This window comes from Aotus nancymaae, unplaced genomic scaffold, assembly GCF_030222135.1.
Source record: "Aotus nancymaae isolate 86718 unplaced genomic scaffold, 86718_ANA_hifiasm-v0.15.2.pri h1tg000011l, whole genome shotgun sequence".
Taxonomy (NCBI): Eukaryota; Metazoa; Chordata; class Mammalia; order Primates; family Aotidae; genus Aotus; species Aotus nancymaae.
The window spans coordinates 29,155,955-29,166,720 of record NW_026988422.1 but is presented as its reverse complement, the minus strand read 5'-3'; the positions used below and the strand labels follow the sequence as shown (position 1 = coordinate 29,166,720).

The 10,766-nt window shown below is 42.2% G+C and overlaps 1 protein-coding gene across 2 annotated transcripts in view; it reads right to left on the bottom strand.

Annotated features, from left to right (window-relative positions):
• Nucleotides 1–213: 213 nt before the first annotated feature.
• Nucleotides 214–10,766, bottom strand: part of STXBP6 (syntaxin binding protein 6) — a 271,168-nt gene continuing 260,615 nt past the window's right edge. For both annotated transcript variants that reach the window (XM_064374720.1, XM_021674895.2), the window contains exons 5-6: nt 10,445–10,602; nt 214–3,292 (exon numbers count right to left, since the gene is read on the bottom strand). In XM_064374720.1, coding sequence (XP_064230790.1) covers nt 3,269–3,292; nt 10,445–10,602 — 182 coding nt within the window. In that variant the 3' untranslated portion in view covers nt 214–3,268. The remainder of the gene's footprint in view (nt 3,293–10,444; nt 10,603–10,766) is intronic.

Sequence of the window (10,766 nt, the reverse complement as noted above, 5' to 3'; positions counted from 1 at the left end):
AAATTAAGGTTAGCTCTTTAGCCTTTATTACATTCCAAGCTTTTCCATTAGAACATATATAATGACACTTCATCAGCATGCTAATATTAGTTCTGAGGTTTCCCCTTAGGCACAGAAAGATTTTCCCATTAGCATAAAAAATGTGGAGACATGTACTTATTTTGTAGTGTTTTATAGATTTCATAAATAACTGCAAGAAACAAACTTTGATCACAGAGTTAAAATATTTAATGACAAAATTAGGGTTTGCTGTAATAGTGAATCAATAGAGCAGGTGTTACTTATCTCTGAATTAAACAAAAATTATATTTGACATCTTACAGAACCTCTGAAGAATTAATAACTGTATGACAGACATCAGCAGTGTTACAATTTCTAAAATTAAGAGCGAAACCTATCTTTAATGCCCCTCATTTAGAGCATCCTGTAAATAATTTTAAATAGAGGCACAACCTTTGCTAGCCACAAAAGTAGTATTAAAACAGATGTCACTGTAATTAACTTCTTCAGAGCTGGAAAAAAGGTAACTACTGATTGTGTTACATTTTACAAATACATTCTTTAATATGAAACATTAACCTGAATAACTGCATACTTTCCGTACAGGTATCTAATAATACTAGTGAGAAATACTACAGCTATATTCCATGAAGAAGTGGTAATACTGGAAAGTTTCTTTCCTTTATGAGTTGTCCATACAATTTGATAAGTCCTTCACAGAAATATAGTATCCCAAAATTCATAGACAAGTGCAGAAATGAAACAAATGAAAAGTCTTCAGGCAAGCTCAACCAAACAGACTGGTCCCAAATGATGAGAGTTATTTGAGCAATTTTGTCTAAGTTAGACTGCATTAATATTTTATACTGCAGCACCTTCTACAAAAGGATAGCAAAGAACTTCACATGGGTTATCACTGGTCTCCTCTGCAAGAGGCTGGGAGGTGGAGGAGGGGAAGGGATTGCTACTACAGCCCTCTCTGCTGTGGGGAGGCCTAGGTAAGACTTTGACACTGAGAGGTCAGAGGTATGAACATAGTCTGGAAACTAATCATTAGAGGAGGCTAATAAAGATTCAGATGGGCTTTCTTCTAATTCAGGCTATTTCCAGTGAGACTTAGGTCTAAAAGGATAAACAGAGGGTGAAGAAAGAGGTTAAGACATGGAATACTTATATTTATCAAGAGTAACTATCATAATTCTACTAAGGAGGAAGAATCTTAGGTTTGACAGTATGCTTATGACCTCATCCTCAGCTACTTTAGAAACAGCTTCCCAAACACTGTTGTTAGAGTTGGCAACCAATTCTGTTCTTGAATTTGGCCGATTGTCAGGGGGTTTTAGATTTATCCTTTCAATTATTTATACCAACTCTCTATCTCTGAAACCAGAATCCAATTTGGAAAGACAAATACATCTCTCTGTGTGTGTATGTGTGTGTGTGTGTGTGTGTGTGTATTCTGAACTGAGGTCTGCAAACAACATCTATTTGGAGTGATATTTAGAGCTTTTTGTACAAATTAAAATAGCTTCCAATGGTACTCACCAAATGTCATGTTCCTCGCTTCTTTAAACTTTTAAGACACAAAAAAGAAAGTATAAAATATTATAGTTAATTTTTGTAGTTTATTAAATTTTATAGAGAGTTTTCTTGAATTGGATCATCTAAAATGAAATTTGTCTCTGACAAATCTCATCTTCCTTTTAATGTGAACTGTCTAATATTTTTTTCCCCTAATAGACACACTTTCTCTCTCCCTGGGAATGCTTTTTTTTTTTTTTTTAAGAACTTAAGCTATTTAAATCAGTATTAACAATCCAAAAGTCACCTTATTCTCCTATGTAAGAGGCTGCAATACACATAGACTCAATTGGCAAAATGAAAAGGATGGAATAGATAGGGGTCCTCAAGATTCAGGCAGCTTAAAAGTCAATGCGCTGCAGTGGTATGCTTACAGTGTGTCTGGGATGTGCAGCTTGTCTCCTTGTTTCATAAAAAAAAGCACAGCTTTTTTACGTTCAGCATTTTAACCCTTTAGGAAACAAAACTTCTAGACTCTAAGCCCCTTATTATCTTGAGTAATAGAAAATCAAGAGGTGTGTGACCAGCTGTATTGAAACTGACTGCAATGTAAAGGCTTTGTGACAGTGGTGTTTTATATCAGAACAGGCAAGGTGCAATTGCCATGAAATGCAATTTGTCAAGAAACTCACATATTAAATTACATTAAATAAATAGCAAAAACAACATCAAAACCTCCAAAATCCAGATACCAAGAAACTAAAGGCCCTTTCCCAAGGACATTATGAGGGTGTCTCTAAAAAAGACATGACAGTAAAAAGACAAGACAAATATTTTAAATGTAGTATATTTTCACATTATCACTGACACAGACCTTTATCTGGACAAACCAATTTTTGATAAAAATATAAGCACTTTTCCATACCAGTGACCATCACTGTGATAATGACAAGAGAAACATCTGTGAATACACAGGTTTTAGGTAGGCTTTTCTTTAGGCCTTCACTCTCAAATTTTTATCCTTCATATGACAATTCCAAATAAACATCCTGGAAACAAGTAGCAGGCGTATTTAAACTGTAACTCAGGAAGGAGATTTCTATCTGTGATTCTGGTTTTTTTTTTTGTTGTTGTTGTTTAAATGCTGGTGATGTTTCATGCAAAAGATTACTATGTGAGGAGCAAAATCTAAGACTGCTGTTTTCCCCGATAAATCCAATTGTTTTCCATGTAGAATTTTAATCTTCAAATTAACTGTAGCTAGGACAGTGAGTGAAACTAATCACTGCTTGACTTTTATTTTCATCTAGGAAAAATAACATCTGATGATGTCACCACATTAAAACACCTTCCTGCTTACTATCAGAGAAAAAAAATACATGTTGCCAGTTTAGACCCAGCTCAGTTTATCATTTGGTCCAAATTTCATATTCAAACTACAAAAAATATTTTTTTTAATAAAGAAAACATATTCAAAACATACATATACATACATACACACAGTGGGGGGAAGAAAACCCAAAATGAAGCTGATGCTATTGTAGCACTTATTAGCAAGATCATTAGGGAAATGTATAAATGCAACACCCTTTCTTTCACATTAACATCCGAAAAGAAAAAACAAAAACCACTCTAAGTGTCCACATATTGGGAAACAAGAAGCAAGCAGAGGTCTGGAATTCTTGTAAAAACTGCTGAACAAACTCTTCGGTTTCTCTTAAGAAGGGTCACCAGGATAGGCAGTTTCTCAACATTTGTGCTTCATGGCAAGCTAAGGAGAGAGAAGAATGAGAAAAGTAAGACTTTAACAGCAGGTATTAGCAGGAGATTTCACTGTGCTGCTCCATCTCCATGTCCACAATGAGAAGCAGCACCAAGATTCTACTCTCTGTGGCAGATCACCATTACTAATTACAGTGGCACCTTTAAATGTGCAACATTTTCTCAAATTGTCCATGGGACATTTCATTTGTTACTCTTCCTTATGAGAGCTTTGCTGGTGTATGCATCCAGGTGGGAGAGAGTGCTGTGTGGTGTTCTTTCATTGCACTGAAGGAACAAATGAAAAAACCACGCACAGGCAGAATGAGTAAATTACCCTAGGAACAGCTGGGGTTCCCAGCTGTCCAGGAGAAGCAACACTCTTGAGTTGTAAGTACTCAACTGGCATCTCATGAAGTATCAAAAATCAACAGCTTTTAGAGAGACAGTCTGCAACCATCTACTTAATATGCATTCTGGATATTCAACCAAGTTCAGAGCACTTCACAATTTAACTGTTATTAATGAGGGCCGAAACACACCAAACCCTGACTTTGACTTATGCCTTTCCCATTGGTGTTTGTAAAACATAGTCTATTGAAATGTTAGGTCTTTATAAAGGGGAACATCAAATACCACAGTATCATTCAATATTTTCCCAGGCTCAGCCAGCCCACCATAATGTACTTAAGGAAATGATATGCAGGTACAGAACATAAAATTTGTATTTGCTTTTCTTAGCCAGATCTTTTCCAAGGAGTCCATACAGTGAAGGGAACCAGAAGGCAGAACAGAGGCTGAACTGTACTCTTCATGTGTCCAGAGTCTGATATCAAGGATTAATTCCTGTGGTTGGGGCTGGGAACAACTGAGGTTAGGGTTCTGTGGCTCAGAAATCCTTTGAGCAAAGAACAGGTGATTCTCTGCAGGGAATAACTTTTCAGAAAGCCCTGTCATCTGCATCCTGACCAGGCTCTCTGCCTTTTAAGACTTAGTAAGGCTGATCCCACTGATTTCACCCAGTGGTGCTCTGCATCATTTTGGAAGGTGTCACGAATCCATTCTCCAGCAAAACCCAGGGCAACCCAAGTCTTTCTCTTCTTGATGTCTTCAGCAAATAAGTTATAACTCTGGGGCTGCCATCTCAGCTAAGCCACCAGCAAAGGCAGGGTCAACAATCACAGGCAGTGCCCCCAGCCAGGTCTATCACAGGCACTGCCGTGATTGTTGGATCAGTCCTCCTGTTGCTAAGTTAATCTTTGCTTGGGAAACCTCAGCTGAAAGAGCTCCTGGTATCTCTGTCTGGTGATGCCAGTGAAGACCTCCACAGATCTTCTGCAGTTCTGATGCTGATGGTCAGTCAACTGCCAGACACAGGGTGTGGGAAGTTCCAAATGTGCCCAGGCTATCATGCTGAGTGATGTGAGTTCTTGCCAAGAAGGGCAGAGGTGGCTAAGGACTCCTGACCTCAAAGAGTTTATAGTCCAGGAAACATAGTTGGTGCAAATGACAGAGCCAGGGTTCTAGCTCAGATCTGTCCCACTTCCTGGCCACACTCTGAACCTCACCACTGTATGGCCTCTACTTCTTGCTCTGCTTCTAGTTTTTATACATTATTCAGCAATGTGGACCATCACATCAACACAGAGCGGTTAAGTGTTGTGCATAATAAATACTGACCATAAATATTTGATCAGTGCTGCTGTCCTGGTATTCAATAAGCTGTTAACTTTCAGCTAATGGGCTTGTGCCAATTTACCCACAGCCATTAATCTTCAGCAGTGATTGTGCTGCTGTTCAAACCAGACCCTGGTAACCAGGACAGTGCATCTGGAATGGAGCTAAGGGGAGCCTCTAGGCCCCAACCAGCTAAGATTTGCAGAAATACAGTTAAGACTGGACATTTTGCTATTTGAGGTATTGCCATGGTCCAAATGTTTCTGTTCCTCCAAAATTCTTATGTTGAAACCTAACCCCCAAGGTGATGGTATTAGAAGGTAGAACCTTTGAGAAGTAGTTAGGTCATGAGGGCAGAGCACTCATGAATGAGATTAATGTTCTTATAAAGTGGTTGAAGCAAGACCCCTCACTGCTTCCACTATGTGAGGACATGATGAGAAGATGCCATCTATGAATCAAACAATGGGCCCTCACCAGACACTGGATTTGCCAGTACCTTGATCTTTGACTTCCCAGCCTCCAGAATTGTAAGAAATAAATTTCTTTTGTATATAAATCACCCAGTTTACAGTATTTTGTTATAGCAGGCTGAATGGACTAAGAAAGTAGTATCATTTTAGTTTTTGATTAAAAATTCCCTAGGAATTAGGAGCGCTAGAATATGGAAGGCAGGAAGATAGAGCAGAAAGAGCACTGCATGAAATGAGGTCAAGATACCTGCTGCTACAAATCTGCTGTATGACCTTCAGCTCTAAAGTCACAGCTGCTCTACACCTCAGCCTCCTCTTATGTCTATAAAAAAGTCTCTGACTCTAAATGCCAATGGGTAAATTTAGGTGTCAGAATTGTTAAAATTTAAAATTTCCTTTTGGTGTATTTTGTGTTCTTAATATCTCGTGGAAAGATTTCTCCTTCAATGCTATGCACATAGTCTACTTGTTGGGAATGACTTTTGGTGTCACAAAAAGAGTCAACACAGGGACAAAGGATCCCTCAGCAAGGCTAGTTTTACTTTCTGCAGAAAGGGTGCTGCTCAACGGCCGTCTGACCACGAGAGCACACCAGACAAAGGAAACAGAATTATTTATAACCTGCCACGTCTGCCTGCTGCTGTGTCCAGTTTACATTGGCTGGAACTGGACCTCACATTCTATGCTTTGCCTGACTGCCTAACAACTTAAACCTTTCCTAAATAGGTAAGTGGGAATAGAACAAAGAAAAGAGGAAGTTGCACAGACATAGTTAAGGAAGTGTTTCCAAATAAGAAATGGCATGCATTATGGGCTGTGGCTTGCCCAGGCCTGTCTGGGTATGTCTGGATAAGTCCAAGCAGCTAGAATAATGGATAGGGACTTTAGAGTAAGAAGCTGTTATTCTTTAAAGCCTAAGATGAAAACTTTGTAGAAGAACTTCTTTATTCCTTACACTACTCAACCTAAATAATGATAATAATAAAATCATGATTAATACCAGGGAGATAGAGACCTATGCTCCTGAGACCCAGACCTGCGCTCATTAGGTAGCAAGGACAGAGGCAGCCATTGCCTCCCGGTGAGAGAAATGCCACACACCCTTTCTTCCCCCAAACACATAGGATAGTGCAAAACAGGGCAGATCAATATTTTCTTCTGCAAGAAATGTCATCTGAGGATGTCTGGGTGTGGGTAATGCTCTTGCCTACTTACTCACTGCCCACGCGGGGCCGTCAAAGCACTGCACATGCTGCAACATTGTGTTTTTTGGGCAAGGGCAAGTGAGGAGACCTGCTCCTGCGGTTGCAGTGCGTTTTCCTCAGGTTAACTTTGCATGAAGCTCAGAGCTCAGGAAAGAACCACACTTCCTCAAACCAGGCTCACCAGAGTGGAGGTGGGGGAGTCAGTCTGGGGAGAGAGGGGAAGGATCATTTTCTATCTGCACTGTAGGTGACAAGCACCTGCATATTTTGAAGTCAGGGTTGTGCCAAAGTGATCCATTCACTCTTGCACTTGGGTCATTGCAGGAGTCCTGGAACAAGTTAGAAGACCAAAGACCCTTTTCTACTGGAATCTAGAAAGGTGTACCAAACTCTCCAGCTGGGGTTGGGTGCCCTTATTCAACTGGGAGCTTGAGGAGCTGCCACCTGGCACAGCCGTTCTCTTCCCAGAACTCTGCCATGTGTACTGGCCCCCACTTGTAAGCACAGCTTACTTTTTCTGAGTCAACAGAGCCATGCTTGTCTAGGGGTAGAATGCCGGGGTTCCATCCCTGAACTCTCCCCTCACCAGCAGGCCTGGCTGTGGCCTGGCTGTGTCCTGGCCAGCAAAATGACATTTTCCTGGTCAGCCTATGCTAGTGGGTCCAAATCAAGAGCCCTAGTCCCTGGGAAAACAGCCACACCTTATCTAGAGAGGTCAGTCTGCTCGTTAGGAATACTGCCAGTGCCGGTGATTCACAGGCACACATCCTAGTTTCAGACAACTGCAAGTCTGACCATGACACTCTCATACTGTCATACACATTAACAGACACTAGTAGCTCCTCCTCCTCCCCTCAAGATTACCTAAGGGAGGAAACCAAAATAAACACAAGCTGTCCGTGCCTCATCCCTCCTGAGTGAAAGCAGGTAACTGCTAAGCATCAATTTTCCCACTGGTCAAGCCAGAGGCCCTTTTGCCTTGGGTGGTGCATTAGTTTCTATCCTGACAGGTCCTGTTTCAAGGGCTGATTTGTGTTTAGATAGTATCAACATTTAGCAGGAGGCCCTCCCATACCCCTTTCCCTTTGGGTGTGGGAGGTACAAAATCTTCTCCTCCACTCTTTCCTGTCCCTGTGTTGAGGATCCTCAGTCACCAGTATCAATTAACCAGTCCCTCTACAGTGCTCATTGTTATAACAGAGCGAGCATAGAAAGTCAACATCAGGACAAAAGTATGCCAAATTGCAGGGTCTTTATTGCCGGCAGCCACGGAGGACTGAGGGTGTCAAGACCTTTTATGCCCACAAACCACCTTGGGGGTGAGGGTGAGGGGCAGGGGTGGGGGTGAGGGGCTTCAGACATTTCTAGGGCCAGCGGACTTTGGACATTTCGTAAATCACCTCCTGGGTGGAGATGAGAGTGAGGGGCTTCGAGGGCCAGGGGACTTTGGACATTCCGATTGTTACTTAAGTGGTTCACAGAAGTTAAGATAAGCCTTAGTTTACACATTGTCTGGGTAGGGTGGAAATTACAGACCTTAGTTACTTATTACAAGTCGCAGGGGCCAAGATGGCATGGGTTTGGACTGCTTACCTGTCACATTAGGGTTACAGAGAGCAGTTTCAACAGAAAGCAGAGGTATGGTTGAGGTATGCAGTTTATAGGGCGATTACCATGTCATACTCATTATGTGACTGAATAGGACAGGGTTAGTAGAAACAATTTTTAATAATTATAAATAATAATTTAGATTTACATGTGCTACATACTGTACTAATAGCTTTGAACTCATTCAATTCTCTGAAAACTCTAGAAGGTAGATACTATTCTCATAAAGAATAGTACTCTATTTTCCTAATGAGAAAACTGAGTGTTAGAGAAATTAAACATTTGCCCAAGGTCACCAAGATGGTAAAAGACAGAGCTGGATTCAAACACAAGATGTTAACTACTATTCCATGTTGCTTTCCCAACTACCTAGAAAACTTGGCCACAGTATCAGGGAAACAGGGCCACCACGGCCAAGAATTCAGGCCATCTGGTTAGGTTATCCAATCCAGTGTTTGTACAGCCCCCTCTGGGAGGGATGCCTACGTAGATGACATCCAGGTATTGTCTACTCCACCTTAGGAAGAGCAATTTCACAATCTTCCTTGGTAACCTGGTTCATGGTTTAATCATTAACCTAAACTCTTGTTTTAGCAGAATTTTATCAGTGCACTATTGATTGCTCTATTCTGTGTGGGAAGACATGAAAGATATTACCCTTCCCAGAACTGGAGACTGTTATAAAGTTATTCCCCTTAGTCCTCTCTACCCAACTCAACAATTTAAATGTTTCCCCAGATTTCCACTATCCGTCTCCCACTGAAATCACGGAAGTTGCTGTTGTTAAAGAAGCTGAGGCTGTAACTAGCATTTCCATGTCATCATTATCTCTGTGTCACAGAGACTGCAGAAGGGAGGAAGGAACTAGGGAGACCTGAAATCCGAGTTCACTCCCTTTGCGTCTGCACTAACAGCAGCAATCTGAGGCTCTGGCCTCCAGCAGGGCTGCCTGCATTTGCAGACAGATCTGGTCAATCTCCTTCAAGGAACTCCAAATGGGCCCACAGGCAACAGTGCAGTAAGACCCTGTCATGACAGAGAATGAATGAGGCCACAAGACAGCTGTGCAAAGGGGATGCAGGAAGAGAAGGCAGGAGTCATTGGCTCAGAGCTGCATCTCCAGCTGGACCTGAGCGTGAGCCTCCAGGAGAGGTCACCGCAGCTCAGCTGGGGATATTTTTCTCATTGCTTTTTTAGGTTATCCATCCCTGTTTCCTCAGCAGAAGTGGGGTTTCTGTTAAAGCCAATTCTTTTTTTCTTAAAGGTCACCTGAAAAGTGTATTGGAAGGGCCAGATCATAAGTCTGACATGCCAACACAAGTCATCAGCAGATGTTGTTTCTGGAAGCCTAAATTCAAACCATTAACCAGAAAAAAACTGCCCTTTGATCTGAAGCACAAGAACAGTAATAAATCATCTTTATCACCTGACCAACAGGGCCTCTCTTTCTTTTGGTTTGTGGCTGCCTTAGATAGCTGGCTGCCAATAAAAACTCCCCCTTTCCCTTCTGAAAGGCGCAGTTCTCAGTGAGTGTGAGAATGTGCAGAGTGCATGCTCAGTCACGCAGGAAATGCTGTTCTCAGGATTTAGGGCAGCAAGGAGTATGGCGGGCAGCTCAGCTCTGGTCCAGTCAAGTTCAGAGTCCCAGAATTGAGGCCCTGACATAAGAACTGACCCCTCTCAGAGGGAAAACTAGCCTTGAGGTGCGTAGTGCCCTGGGACTAGGGCTTACTTTGTGTCTGGCGAAGAGATAAGGACACAGTGCTAGACTCAGGATGAGAAAGGGACAGGCTGGAAAAGTAAGCATGTGCAGCCTCACATCCTCCATGTGTTGGCTAAGTGGGGTGGGGATATTCGAAGACCTGATCTCTTCTCCTCCACTCCCCATTCTGTGCCTCGAAACTTGAGCTCTAAACTTCTGGGCAGGAACTAAAGATGGTCCCTAGTTCCTAAAGATCCAAGGTCAAAAGGTCAGAGATAGGGACGAAGACATCGGAAAAAAGCCCAAAGAAACCAGGTACAAGAAGAAATTTTCCATGACTCAGGTGTTTAGTAAGTAGCAGATGGGAATTACATAAAGGGGAAATAAAAAGCTTAATTTTTTCTCTCGCATCACAGGAAAACACTGAAACAAAGTTTCTTGGAACGATAGCTCTGCAACATCCTAGAGCTGAGAAGCCCGCCCCTCTCTTGGCCCACCTTGTGCGCAGTTTCTGCAAACTGCTGGGCGCTGTTCTTTAGGTCTTCTGTCTTCTCCTCTGCTCGGCCTAATCGCTCTCCACGCTCATTCAAGGCCTGGCTTGCCTTCTGCACTGCGCTGGTCACGCTGTCGGCGGCTGAATGGAGGATGCTGTTTCCTGAAAGAAGGAGAGCAGGAGCATCAGAAGCTGGCTCAGCTGACCCACAGTGACCAGACTCCTGCAGGGCAAGTGCCCTGTAAGAGGAAGGCAGGTCACACTGCAGAAAGGCCGCTCGTCTAGTGTCTAGGAAACAAGCTGACATTTCTTTTGACTGGGTTTGA